This window comes from Myxine glutinosa, chromosome 8 (genome assembly GCF_964187855.1).
Source record: "Myxine glutinosa chromosome 8, kmMyxGlut1.1, whole genome shotgun sequence".
Classification (NCBI taxonomy): domain Eukaryota; kingdom Metazoa; phylum Chordata; class Myxini; order Myxiniformes; family Myxinidae; genus Myxine; species Myxine glutinosa.
The window spans coordinates 131,899,572-131,914,512 of NC_136268.1; the positions used below are offsets into that span (position 1 = coordinate 131,899,572).

Below are 14,941 nucleotides of genomic sequence, written 5' to 3' on the forward strand. Positions count from 1 at the left end.
GACTGGCACCCTGAACCAAAAGGGCTACCACAGCATTTTGCAGCACCATGCAACACCCTCTGGTATACGCCTAGTTGGTCAGGGGTTCATCCTACAGCAAGATAATGACCCTAAATACACCTTCAGGCTATGTCAAAACTACCTGCGAGAAAAAGAACAAGACGGTAGGCTTCAAATCATGGAATGGCCAGCACAGTCTCCAGAATTAAACCCCATCGAGCTGGTTTGGGATGAACTGGACAGAAGGGTGAAAGCAAAGCAACCTACAAGTGCAACACATTTGTGGGAACTTCTGCAACAGTGTTGGAAAGAACCTCCCAAACAATATTTGATTTCCATTGTAGAAAGAATGCCACGAGTGTGTTCGGCGGTTATACCTGCAAAAGGTGGCTACTTTGCCGAGTCAAAAATATAAATTAAATTTTGTTAAACAAAATGATTCTATGATTTCTTTTTTTTATCTCCAATTGTTTATTTGTTCTATGCCTAATTTCAGAGTACATTGAGACATTAAACTGCGTAAATTTCAATAAAAATTGGAAAAAATGAGGTGTTCTAAAACTTTTGACCGGTAGTGTACCTTTGAAAAACATAACACCTAAAGAATGCAAAATGTGCAACCTGCTCTCTATTTCAATTTCATCTTGTGTGTAAAGTTTGGCAATTACAGTGTCACACATCTTGTGCTATTACAAATGTAATGTTTGAACTTTTTTCCTGCAGGGAATTTGCACGATGGAGGGTCAGCAACCTTGCGGTGGAGCAGCGTCCTGACACCCCGCCGGCACCCATGCCCCTAGCTCCAGAGTTTGCGCGAGCGCTGCAGCAATTGGGACGCAGGCCAGGCCAGGCCCAGATTCTCGAAGGATTCATCCGGAAGTACGGCACGCACTATGTGGTGACTGGCACGCTTGGAGGTGAGAAACTGGAGCGTGCCAATGGTATTGCAATCCAAGGCAGAAAGCCAGCGGCTATTTAATCGCCATGGATGAGCTGCACACGTTATTATAGGAACCTAAGGTGCGATGCTTGCTGTTTCTGCGTGATAAAACAGGAAAGTTGCTGATCCTCTTCCTGCTTTGAAGATGTTTTGACCAATGGGAATGGGAATCGGAGTGTTGCATCCTTCGGCCTGTAAAACCGCCGATGCGGCATGTGTTTAATTGCGTGTAATAACACTTTTTCAACTATTTTATTTTCATGAATGCTTATTGCTATAATGCATGCACAAATGCTTCTACAAATGTTTTTTCCCCCCATGGTTTTAATATCAAGATCCGAGCTTTGCTTAAAAGAAAAGCAAACATTGCTACTCCAGGTCTCACCCATTCACCCTGACCCCCTGGGATAAGAAGTCCAAAGAACGAGTTAATACACAGTAAACAAATTTCTTCACAACGTTTTGTGAACCCATGCAGGCAACCAGTTCAACAATTTATATAATTATTTCCAGGAAGCCACCATTTACTTGTCTTGTTTAAATTTTTCATTGAAAAGAACCAAACGCACACACATGCTTAATATTATTGATTCGTTCCAGGATTTCAGTTCCCTTCTGGACTGCATGATTTGTTGAGCAGATGTCTGTCGCACGCCTTGTTTAAGGCTCATTTATTAGCCCATCCCGTGCACAGCAGGAGACGGGGGTTTTGTAATCACTCTGTGTGTGCGTGTGTGTGTGTGTGTGTGTGTGTGTGTGTATGTGTGTGTGTGTGTCTGGCTGTCTGTGTGTCTGGCTGTCTGTGTGTCTGGCTGTCTGTGTGTCTGGCTGTCTGTGTGTCTGGCTGTCTGTGTGTCTGTTCGGGCCGTAACTTCTTACCATTTGAGCTATTGTCATCAACATTTCATCAAACCTTCATTACGATAATACCGAGAAGGCAAATTAATAATTTTGTCAAAGGTCATCATCACATAAAATCATCAATTTTCATCGAATTGACCTCGAATTTGAATTTACCATTTGAGTTTTGTCATCAAATTTTCAACAAAGCTTTATTATGACAATGTGGAGAATGCAAATTAAAAATTTGGTCAAACGGTGAATGGTCAAGGTTGCAGAAAATCATCAATTTTCTTCCAATTGACCTGAAAATTTAGGAATTTGCTTATTGGGTCACAGAATTGGTTCGACAATCAAAAGCGGGAAGCTGATGTTTTTTTTTTAGATCTGAAGCTCAAAGGTCAAGGCTGCATGAAATCATCAATTTTCATTTTGTAATTTTAAAACTGTCTTCGTTATTTTGAGCGTAGGAAGAAGATGACGTCTGAATACAAACGGAAGCAAACGGGCTTGGCTTTTTCATATGCGTTTTAGTACCTTTGTACATTTTATTCTTCCCCATTTTTATATCCACAAAACAATATATATTTGCAATAGTTTCAATTTGGTTGTCGATTTTTTTTTCCGCCCCCCTCCGCCCCCTGCCCCCGTCCCGATTGAAAATGTTATCTTGCTCTTGATTAGAAGAATGCAAACTTCACTTTTATTCATGGCAGATCAATTACCATAAGGTATTTTATTTATTACTAGTGGGTACACCCACCACTATGGCGTGAGTACCCTCCTCGGCCCAGCGCAATGGAGAAATAACCCAAATAATAACACCGAAGAAATCCGAAAAAAAAAGTTTTTTGAAAAACGTTTCGCAGAAAACCGAAGTAGGGACCCACTGAGTTGTTGTTGTTCTCATCCTCTTCCCTTTATAAGGTGTGAGGTCCAACTGTACAAACCTCCTGCCCTTTCTTGACCACGATACTCCTCCACTCCCCTTTGTCCTCAGCCAACTCTCTCCAGCATCCAAACAACCCCACTTTACTTATATCCCACTTCACACAATTAATGGATTTAACAATTAACACACAATTAACACGAGCCTCGATTCTGTATACAAAAAAAGAATAATAATTTTTAAAAATCCTCCCATCGCTACCATTGTTAACCTATTTTCCTCTTACTTTGTTCCCTCAACCTATCCGCTATCTTTGCCATTCTCTCTTCCCCCATCCGCACCAAATGTCCAGCCCATCTCAGCTGCATTTCACCAATCTCCCCGTCGAGCTCGTCTGCACACCAGTCTCCTCTCTCAGTTCATCCATTCTCCTTCTATCCACCCTCTTCACTCAAACAATGCTCCTGACCCAGTTGTTCTCGCAAACCTGCAGCCTGTGTTGTTGTCTCTCTGTCAGCACCACCATCTACATACCATAAACGTAGGCCAACGTTACACACAACATCAGAACCTTCCCTGTCAATCTCTTTGAAATCTTTCTCTGCCATTACACACTCCACCCTCCTCTACTCATTCGCACCCACCTGAATCCTACGCCTCAACTCAATGAGTATACCCTGAAAATTGTGTCGATTGGCCAAAGGGTCTCACAGTAGATTCCCTTTTTTTTTCTTCTTTTTTTTTTAATACAGAATCGAGGCTCGTGTAAGAGCCAACACATTGAACATGAAAAGATGCACAGACACATAAAGTATGCAATTAAGGGAGCGGGAGACAAGAGGGGGAGACAGGGAAGCACACAAGCACAACAATAGAAGAGACCAGGAACGTCGTTAGATCTGTGGAAGGGTGAGGGCTGGGGGAGAAGGGAGGGGTACACGGTATAAAGCAAATGAACACTTTTACGAATTTCAGGAAAGGTTTTTTTTTTTTTTTTTTTTTTTTTTTTTTTGTATACTGAATCGAGGCTCGTGAAAGAGCTGACATTTATTTCACAAACAAATCAACCAAACAAACAAAATATAGAAAAAGAGGGAGCGGAAGACAAGATGGGGAGAGAAGGGGAAGCACACAAACACAACATTTGAGAGCAGGGAGATGTGTGGGAGGGAGAGGGCTTGGGGGCAGGAGGCGTGGGAAGGGGGTGGGGGGGGGGGGGTGGGAGAAGTATAAAACACAAGGACACCAAGGACTTCCAGGACAGATGTTGGCATTTCAAAAAAGTGGATTTGGGGTGAAATTAGCTGGCGTAGAAAATATCAAGGTTTAGGATGGTGGAAGATAAGAGATGGTGGTGAACAGCTGTTTTAAAGACCTGGAGGGTGGAGTGGGATTGAAGAGAGTGAGGGAGTTTGTTCCAGAGGCGGGAGAAAAGAGGAATGAAGGAGTGAAGGTGAGCAGTGTGTCTTGATTTTGGCAGTTTAACCATAAGAGGGTTGCAGGCAGATCTTGTGCGACATGTAGGAAAATTTGCGGGACAGAGCCCAGAGAGAGCTGGGGGGGGGGGGCAAGGCCAGAGAGGAGTCAGTAGAAGATGGAAAGACCACCAACCTGCCTGCGGTGAGTGAGTGAGAGGCCCTTGGAGTTCGCTTCATCACGGGAGATTCCAATGATTCTGAACGCTTTGATTTCAACAGCATAAAGACGAGCTAGGTGTGAGGCAGGAGCACCAGCCCAGAGGGGAGAGCAGTATTCCATTGAGCTGCGGATGAAAGCCTTGTATGTGGTGAGGAGCTCAGGTGTGCCAAGGAATGACTTCGCACGACGGAGGATGCCCAGTCGGCGACTGGCTTTGGAGACCAGATTTGAAATGTGGTTTTCCCAGGAAAGATCATGGCAGATAATGAGACGCAAAAGCTTGAGTGACAGAACTTCTTGGAGAGGATTATTCAGAAAGTGGATGGGAGGGTTGTCCAGTCGGTCTTTTCGGAGAGACATCGTAAGAGTGTGAGATTTGTCAGGATTGAAAGACATGTTCCACTTGTTTGCCCAGTCTGTGATTTTGTCCAGGTCTGCAGAGAGTGAGGAGGCTGTAGAATGCCGATCTGAGGGATGAGGAATGGAGTGACAGAGAGTAGAGTAGAGTAGAGAATGGAGCGACAGAGTAGAGCGACAGAGAGTAGTGATGTTGCAGTGAGGGATGAGGAATGGAGCGACGGAGAGTAGGGTCATCAGCAAAGAGATAGAGAGGATTTTCAAGAGAGTCAGTTGGGGATTTAAAGAGGTGGGTTTGGGCTGTTTTAACGTGGGTAGAAAAGATCAAGATTTTGGATGGGGGAAGATAAGAGATGGAGGTGAACAGCTGTTTTAAAGACCTGGAGGGAGGAGAGGGATTGAAGAGAGTGGGGGAGATTGTTCCAGAGGTGGGAGAAAAGAGGAATGAAAGAGTGAAGGTGAGCAAAGAGTCTTGATTTTGGCAGTTTCACCAGAAGAGGGTTGCCCACAGAATCTTGTTTCTCACAGTCTGAAAGTCCTTTAGGTGCTTTTTTGCAAACTCCAAGCAGGCTTTCATGTGTCTTTCACTGAGGAGAGGCTTCCGTCTGGCCACTCTGCCATAAAGCCCAGATCGGTGGAGTGTTGCAGTGATGGTTGTCCTTCTGGAAGTTTCTCCCATCTCCACACAGGATCTCTGGAGCTCAGCCAGAGTGACCATCGGGTTCTTGGTCACCTCTCTTAACAAGGCCCTTCTTCCCCGATTGCTCAGTTTGGCCGGGCGGCCATCTCTAGGAAGAGTTCTGGTTGTTCCAAACTTCTTCCATTTAAGAATTATTGAGGCCACTGTGCTCTTGGGAACCTTCAATGCAGCAGAGTTTTTTTGTAGGCTTCTCCAGATCTGTGCCTCGACACAATCCTGTCTCTGAGCTCTGCAGGCAGTTCCTTTGACCTCATGGCTTGGTTTTTGCTCTACCATGCATTGTCAGCTGTGAGACCTTATATAGACAGGTGCGTGCCTTTCCAAATCATGTCCAATCAATTGAATTTACCACAGGTGGACTCTAATCAAGGTGTAGAAACATCTCAAAGATGATCAAGAGAAATGGGAGGCACCTGAGCTAAATTTCAAGTGTCATAGCAAAGGGTATGAATACTTATGTCAATGTGATATTTCAGTTTTTTCTTTTTAATAAATCTGCAAAACTTTCTAAAATCCTGTTTTCTCTTTGTATTTATGGGGTATTGAGTGTAGATTCATGAGGGAAAAAATGAATTTAAACGATTTCAGCATAAGGCTGCAACATAATAAAATGTGAAAAAAGTGAAGGGGTCTGAATACTTTCTGAATGGACTGTACGTATATACCCATACGAGTGGCAGTCAATAAGCAACCTTAAAATATTTTTCACTGCATGTTTATTGCATGTTGTACAATTATTTTTCACAACATGTTTATTGCATGTACGTGTGTAACAACTGTTATTTTTCAACATAATCTCCATTTCATTCAACTAGTGAGGTACCTGTGCTATGCACAGGTGGGAGGCCAGGATCAAACAGACAATGCAGAAACAGCAAATGCTAAACCATGAAACCTATAAATTCCACATTCCTGTAGCACCTTCAGTCGCACGTCAGACATGGACAGCAAGTTCGTGAAGGACTTCCATGAAAAACGTACCCTTTCACAAACAAACGGGTACGTTTGTTCCATACCCAGTCAATGGCGAATCTGCATATGGCGATCCGCGAATTCACGTTTAGAAAGTAGAAACCATCACGGCATTTCGTCATTCACTTGAACTCGATATCTCTTTTTTCATTCCAAACAGCATAACTAAAATAACAAATTAAATAGCATTGATATAAAAAATAAACTTTTAACAACATTCGTGACATAAACAAATATTTAAATCCTGATGTGAAGTTCTTTACGGTTGGGTGAATACAATTACGAATTCAAAATCGTAATTGTATTCACTCAATTCCAATCATCAATTGATACTTTAACAAAATACTGTTTTAAATGACGGTTGTATTGGGATATTATCAAACCGCTCATTGCCGTAATCTGTCCACTTCCGCATTTGCAGCAGGTTCATAATTCTCATCAAAATCTAAAAAGTATTTGTAGAATTTCAACAAAAGCCACATCACTGTTCATATCGTTAAATATTATTCCATCGTGTTTGGAAAATTGTAAAAATTGGAAAATTGGAAAAACAATATCGCCTATTTTACTCCAGGGGTTCCCAGGATTACCCACCCAAAATATTGTTGCGATTGGTTCACCCGCTTTTGCAGTACCTGTGAACGGACAGACAGACTGACGGACAATTGGTGAATTATAGTAAGATGCATTTTTTCCAGCGCTTTATTAAGGCTTGGATTCCTCTAGAAAAAAAATATTTGGCTGCTTGTGTAGCCATTCGTGCACAGCCTCTGGGTCCTCTTCCTCGGATTGGAAAGTGGTTCCAATAAGCACCTTTTCAAGTGGCCCAAAGATGTGGTAATCCGAAGCGGCAAGGTCTGGCAAGTAGGGTGGATGAGGAAGACATTCAAAATGCAGGTCTTCGATTGTTGTAGCTGCAGGCAGTATGGGGCCGAGCATTGTCATGCTGCAGCAAAACACCGGCAGTGAGTAGTCCACGACGTTTTGATCTGATTGCTGGTTTCAGATGATTTTAAGGAGGTCGCAGTATGATGCACTGATGCAGTATGGTGACTGTTGTCTCTCTGGGTGTGTAATGCGCTACAACTGGGCCCTGGCTATCCCAGAAGAGCATCAGCATCACTTTTCCAGCGAATGGTTGCGCAAATTTTTTTGAGCTTCGGTGAAGTTGAATGGCGCCACTCTTTGCTTGCCCACTTCGTTTCTGGCTGAAAGTCGTGGAAACAGATTTCATCCCCAGTCACTACGCGCTGTAAGAAAGCATCGCCTTCTGTTTCCTAATGTCTCAGAAGTTCTTCACATGCGTCTACTCCCCGTTCTTTCATTTTGGGTGTGACTTGTCTGGGCACCCACATTGCAGACACTTTGTGGAACCCCAGCGCGTTGTGAATGATACGGTCTGCTGAACCATGGCTAATGATCAATTTGGAGACCACTTCATCCAGTGTAATGCGACGGTTTTCCCTTACCAATCGCTCAACTCCTGCAACCATTTCTGGTGTCGGCTGTGTGAGAACGGCCCGAGTGTGCAGCGTCTGCCACATTGGATACTCCACTTTTAAACTTCATGTTCCAGTCGTACACCTGCTGCAGCGATAAACATGCGTAACCATATTGCATCTTCATTCTGCAATGGATTTCACTGGGATTCACACCCTCACTTCCAAAGAAACTGATGAAAAAACGTTGCTCCTCCCTGGTGCATGCTTCTAAGGGAGCGACCATCTTGGAACTGCTCTACTGACATGACTCTTACCCATCGATATAACATACGTCGTCTACAACTCCACACATTACATTCTCGAATTGATATCGCCATTTTAAGGTTACTTATTGACTGGCCCTCGTATATACAGACTGGCCCTATATATACAGACTTGGCATTTAATATGGAATACTTTTTTTGTGGGGGTGAACTTACTTTTCAAGATGTCTTAGAACCAAAAGTTCATTGGAATTATGTTGAAATTATTCTAGATTTTGTTAATGTGACATTTAAAAGAAACAAAAACCACATTTGACATTTCGAAACAAATAAATTGATCCTTGAAAGTGATGTAAACTGATATCGAACTCAATTCATTGACAGTACTGTGTTAAACTTCTGTACGTTTTCCAGAAGTATCTCTTTATTTTGCACATTAGCCAAAAAAATTTTTCACAAAAACATTAGTGGAATTACTACTGGGATTACGGACAGTAAAATTACAGTTCAGTACTTCGTGTAACCCCCACGAGCATTCAGGAGAGCACGTACACGTCGATGCATGCTGTTCACGAGATTTGCCAAGGTTTGGACAGGAATCGCTTGCCATGCAGTGACAATAGCCTGCTGCAATTCACGCACAGAGGTCGGCTGCTGGTCCAAGTGGTCGATTTGACGCGTTAATTCTGCCCACAAGTTCTCTATCAGATTCATATCCGGGGACATGGCAGGCCACTCCATATGCTCTACACCACGGTCAGCAAAAAAAAGTGTTGGATCATGCGAGCACGATGAGGCCATGCATTGTCATCTTGGAAGACAAAGTTTCCTCGAAAGGCTGCACGAGCAAATGGAAGCAATGTTTCTTCCAGAATGGCCCTGTACTTGAACTGGTTCAGGTTTCCATTCAGAACAACCAGGTCAGTTTTGCCCCCTGCATGAAAAGCAGCCCAAACGGTCACCCCACCACCTCCAGCTTGGACTCTTGGCACTATACAATCTTTGTTGTAGGCTTCATGCACTTGTCTGCGCACTCGGACGTGGCCATCTTGACGATAGACCAGAAATCTAGACTCGTCACTGAAGATCACGGGATTCCAGTGTCCTGGCTGCCATTGACGGTGCTCTCTGGCCCACTGCAATCGGCGCTGGCGGTGTTGTCTGGTCAGGCGTGGCTTTCTCAGGGGACGCCTGGCACGATAGCCTACTTGAACCAGTCGTTGGTTGACTAGCCTTCTGGATACAGGCACATTTGTCAGTTGCTGCCACTCAGCCCTAAGCCAATAAGCTGACTTGGTACGGCCATTGCGGACTAACCGGTGCAGCTGGCGGTCATTCCTCCTTGTGGTTCTGCGGGGACGTCCTGGCCTCGGTATTGGAGTAGGGACACCCCTCTGAGCATTTCGTTTCAGGATCTTTGACACCTGACCTTGAGTGATGCCATACTGCCGAGCAATAGCATGCTGTTTCATGCCAGAATTTCGTAAAGCCACCACTCCATGACAAACAGCATTGTTGAGTTGACGGACCATCTCCAGAGGAAGCGGCAATAACTTTTGGAGACGTGCAGCAGTTGTTTTCCACTAATACAGAACGCAACAACTCTTGTATACCCGACTGTGAAGCCAATCATCAAATGCACCTGTCCGTACATTTTGCCACGCCACCTGTGATATAATCCTGTTGTTGACTTCTTGCTGCGACAGACAATCAGTGACATGGTTCTTTTAACAAATAAATCACCAAAGTGTAAAAGAAACTCACCAGATTGATATTCTGAGTAAAGAAAGTAAACCCAAGTCAAGAAAAAAAATATATTCCATATTAAATGCCAAGTCTGTATATATATATATATATATATATATATATATATATATATATATATATATATATATATACTGTGTATGTATTTATATTTACAAACACAGGTGGGAATCCGAAAGCAAACTAACAATGCAGAAATGGGGAATGTTAAACTATGGAACCAATAAATTCCACATTCTTGTGCCACTTGGAGTTGAACATCAAGCATTGACAGCAGGTTCGTGCAGGTCTTTCACGAAAAACGTACCCGTTACGTATCCGGACAAACGAACAGATAAACAAACAAATAAACAAACAAGCAGACCCAAATGCAATACCCTCTCCTCTGGCGAGGGTAATAACAACACTTTTGAGAATAGCATGATATTAATGTTATTACAAAACAATATTAATTGAAAAAATATTCCCTCTCCCTAAATGGTGTTTCCTCCTCGCACAAATGTCGTCTTAAACGTGTATAAACATCTTATCGTGCCATTTTCGTGGGAGCACTGATCCCTAGCAGAAGTAAGAATATTAAAAACCACAAACAAGTTCGACTACCTTTTGAGATGGTCACTATTTTCACTGCTGTTTAACACTAAACAGAAAGGGATTACACCCCACCCCAACCAATCACCCGCCTCCACCGCCCCGCCCTCCCCACCCCCAATATTCTTGAGGCCCGACCGTAGATCTACTGTAAACTATATACACCAGTGAGGAATGACCCTCCCTTGGGAACGGGTGTACTAGTTACTTCAATTAGAATAGTAAATATAGTTACTGTTTGGTTGGATGCACATTTTTCTTTGTTTTTTAATGTACAATGTCAACCGCTCCAACTTTATACCATCCTGGGTAGATGTTGTATCATTTCTGACCTCAAAAGAAAATCACATACTGGGCATCGTCCATTATGCCAAGTTCTTCCTTGAGAAAGTTGAACTTCTCACAGCCTACAAGGACTTTGTTTGTATCTCAATGGAACACTGCTCTCCCATGTGGACTGTTGTCCCCACATCACACGATTGGATGCTGTTAAATCCATAGATCTCAACCTCATTGAATCTCCCACAAAGAAGCAGAAGCACAGGACTGCTGCTTTCTCATTACAGAAATGTTGTTGACCTCTGTTTTCTGCTTTCTCTCCTGAGGTCTTCCTCTGCTCTTTCATTGCTCTGTCACCCCCCTATCTCCCCTCTATGTCCCCCCTATCTCCCAGCCCTTCGTCGCCACATCTATTCTGCCAGAAACACCCTCTTTGTGAGACTCACTAGACTCATTAGACCCACTACACACCTACACTCCTTTATTCCTTTTTCCTCCTGCTTATAGGAACCTCCTTCCTCCATCTGTTCAGTGGCACTCTTCACTCCAAGGCTTCATCTTGGCAGTACACCACCACCTCATGTTGTCTTCCATCCATACTCTTAGTTTTTCTTATTCCTCATTAATGTCCCCTACCTCTCCCCATTTCTATGTTTAGGCTACTTCATTCTTCTCCCTCCTCCTATTGTCATTCATCTGATTGTGTCCATGTCGTTGTGCACCATTGTCAGTGTATTAATTACTTTCTACCCTCTGACACCTCACTCATTCATTACATATCAAAAATAAAATATATAAAAGAGTGAAGAAAAGAAAACCCCATTTTAAAGCCAAATTATAATAGAGATTATTTTATCAACAAATTAAATGTTTATCGACAGCAGAATCTAATATAATTAGGAAAATGTGGGAAAACATGTGACAGCACTTTTGTGAAAGGCCAACAGATTGGTGGGTAGAAAGACCTGCTGTTGACTACACTTTCACAGGTATAAATATGAGTTCCCTTACAAATAATGTCGATGAAGGCCATAAGGCTCGTCAAACCTGTTCAATTGTTGACAAACTATGGTTGACAGTCCGCGCTGTATTCTTCTTAACTGCTGGGCCTCAAAAAAGGAAGTAGCATGTACCTTTTAAGTCTTTATTATGATTAAGCCGGAGTAAGAGTTTGAACCACCAACCTCCAGATTCAAAGAGGACGCTGTAACCATTACGCCACCAAGTCTGGTAATATGTATGAAATGTGGTTCAATGTATCATCAATTTTATTGTGTAAAAACCTGATTTCAAAAACAGAACCACTGGGCAAACTTTGTCAAACACATGTTGACAAAATAGACACACACACACACACACACACACACACACACACAAGATGGCGACACGACAAGGGCACCTCATTTCTCCCTCCCCGACTTTCTCGACAATTCCACCAACTGAACCCACCTGTGATGATTCACGTTCCTCCATTCCAAAGAGGAAAAATATCAAGACCTCGAAAGGTGGATCGTGGCGGAGATACCACATGATGCGAACTTTTCTGCAAGGTACTTCTCCACTTGAGGGTGGAAACAGTTATGGAACCAATCCGTGAAGTTGGCAGCTGTTACCCACACCTTTTTGTTTGTGGTCCTAAATATGGGCAGGGTGTGCTTATTTTTGCCCTTGAGATCATGCGGATTCAGGGAACAGTTCATCATCATTGGTTTAATCATAGTCTCCTTTGGCGTTGGCGCAGAGGAGAAGAGATACCCAGTCCATTGCAGCCTTTAACTCTCTCGCTTGGAGATGAAGGGTCTTGGGGCATTTTTGCCCAGAAAAGGCCGGCCTCATCAGCATTAAAAGCCTGTTCTGGCGGGTACACCTTCTCCGAAATCAGTTGGGCAAGTTGAATGGGGATGATTTTAGCTGCCTCATGATCTACTGAGGCACTCTCACCTGTGGCTGTGAGTTTAACGTTGCGGAGGTTGTACCGCTTCCTGAACCAGTCAAACCATCCCCTGTTAGCTTGGAAGGGACTGGGGGAATTCGTACTGGCAGCACCATCTGCATCACTAGTGCTAGCAGCACCACCTGTGGTAACCAGATGATAATAAATGCGCTTTGCCTTTTCACGAATGACATGTCCACTCAAAGGAATGTTTTTTTCTGTACATTCAATGCCTTCTCTTTTTTCAATATTTAAGTCTCTAACTTTAAGTTTCAATATTTAAGATTTTCTCTATGTATCGTACAGTTTACTCGGTCACACTATAATGCCTGCCCACAGAGGCCGCACTGTTACACCTTGCTAGTCAGTCAAGCAACTCCACTTTCTTACTTAAACTCATATCTTGTTTCTGCCTCTTGGGAGCAGACCCACCTTCTCCACTATCCTCATGATTAGGACCCATTATTGAATGAACAATGTGACCAATAATTCAACCAATAAGCACTAAAGTTCATGAGCAGGAGTTCACTGCGAATGTGAAATGACAGAGAAAGAGGGAGAGAAAGAGAAAGAGAAAGACAAAGAGAAAGAGAAAGAGAAAGAGAAAGAGAAAGAGAAAGAGAGAGAGAGAGAGAGAGAGAGAGAGAGAGAGAGAGAGAGAGAGAGAGAGAGAGAGAGAGAGAGAAAGAGAGAAAGAAAGAAAGAGAGAAAAAGAAAAAGAAATAGAGAAATATAGATAGATGTTTGTGGGACTAGAAGAAAGAGTTGAGCGCTGAGGGTACGCTGGGCCGACTGAGTTGCACGTGACCACTGCGCATCCTTGTTGTCACTGAAGGAATTGTGGGTAGATAGGGTGGGTGGGTAGCGGCCATTGTTGGAGGTCTGTGGGTGGGTGGAGATGGTTTATGACAGCAAAACCCACAAGTAGCTGGAGCACAGGGGCCGAAAAAGTAGGAACAGTACATCTTTCATTCATTTACATATATAAAAAAAACATCAATGAAACTGGAGACGATGATGATTCCGCAAGAACACTTTCGGTGACAGCACGTGAGAAAGGAGCTCGTCAAATTAAATTATACCGCCTTATACCGGAGTTTATGTACTTAAGACATGTGGACTCGGATGATAAATATAAAGCAGAGCCAAAATCCTCTGAGAAAATAAAATACACCACCCTTGATACCCTTTACAGTTTGCACCACTTATATATATCACGTTCAATCACTCCCTCTCTCAGATTAATGAAGTTTAGGTTTTAGGCCTGAACCTTTGGTCCGGCTTCAGTCCATGTGAAAAGCTCAAGGATTTTTGTCATGATAATCTTTATTTTGTTGGTCAGATTTGATAGGGGGCGAAATTATACCTAAGGGGGAAGATGGGGCAATTGCACCTCATCCCCATAGCTCTGGGCCTGAACTAAACTGCTGGAAACCTGAGTCTTTTTATTTCGTTTTTATATTTGAAATTATACCCATACATCACATGCCTAATTTCCCTGTCATATCTCCTTCTGCAAACACTAAACCTTGTAGTCTTTTGCACTGAGATGTGATACGTTTTCCTTCTCTGATACTGAACTAAATAACTTTATTGGATGAAGCCATTTCTCTTTGGAACACTGGATTCCATGTGCAAAATATTTTGGCCTGTGGTGCAAACGGTGTACACAACATTTCACTTGTGAACAGGAGGGAAAAACAACAGCATGTATTAATTTAATTTTCAATATAATCAAGGCTCATGGAAGTACAAGGTGACAGAGGATAAAAGGCAATGCACTGACAATGAACTGACAGTGAGATGGTGGGGCAACAAGCGGGGGAACAAAGGAACAGGAAAAGTGGAAAAGTTGGAAATGCAGCAACAGGTCTGAATGAGGGCCACAGGAGCACACAGCCCAGGCAAGAACACACAGATGAAACATAAAAGCATAAACATGCAAAGGCACCCAAAGAGATGAGTGAATACATTAAATAAACTACAACGGAACTCAGTAGAGAGCATATCTCCGCCAGACTGACCAGTTTACGTTTTGTATTCCATTGATAGGCCGGATCTGCATACAGACCTGGACCAAAATCGAATTGGCTTGTTATTGTCACCTTCCCAACTCATCCACCAAGTTTTGGCAGAACCCGTTCATAACTTTTTGCGATATCATGCTATATATTTTGGCACCATCTCTCAATGGTGAAGAATCACTTTGGAGGTTCTACTATCCGGATCCATATCTGCATCTTCACCAAAATCTAATCAATTTGTCCTTGTCACACAATCAAACTCTCCACCAAGATTTGCCCAAATTTGTCAATAACTTTTTGAGATATCCT

At 43.0% G+C, this 14,941-nt stretch overlaps 1 protein-coding gene across 1 annotated transcript in view; it reads left to right on the plus strand.

Annotated features, from left to right (window-relative positions):
- Positions 1 to 14,941, plus strand: part of LOC137432919 (BMP/retinoic acid-inducible neural-specific protein 3) — a 381,034-nt gene that overhangs the window by 134,996 nt on the left and 231,097 nt on the right. The window contains exon 3 of the mRNA XM_068125237.2: positions 724 to 917. Coding sequence (XP_067981338.2) covers positions 724 to 917 — 194 coding nt within the window. The remainder of the gene's footprint in view (positions 1 to 723; positions 918 to 14,941) is intronic.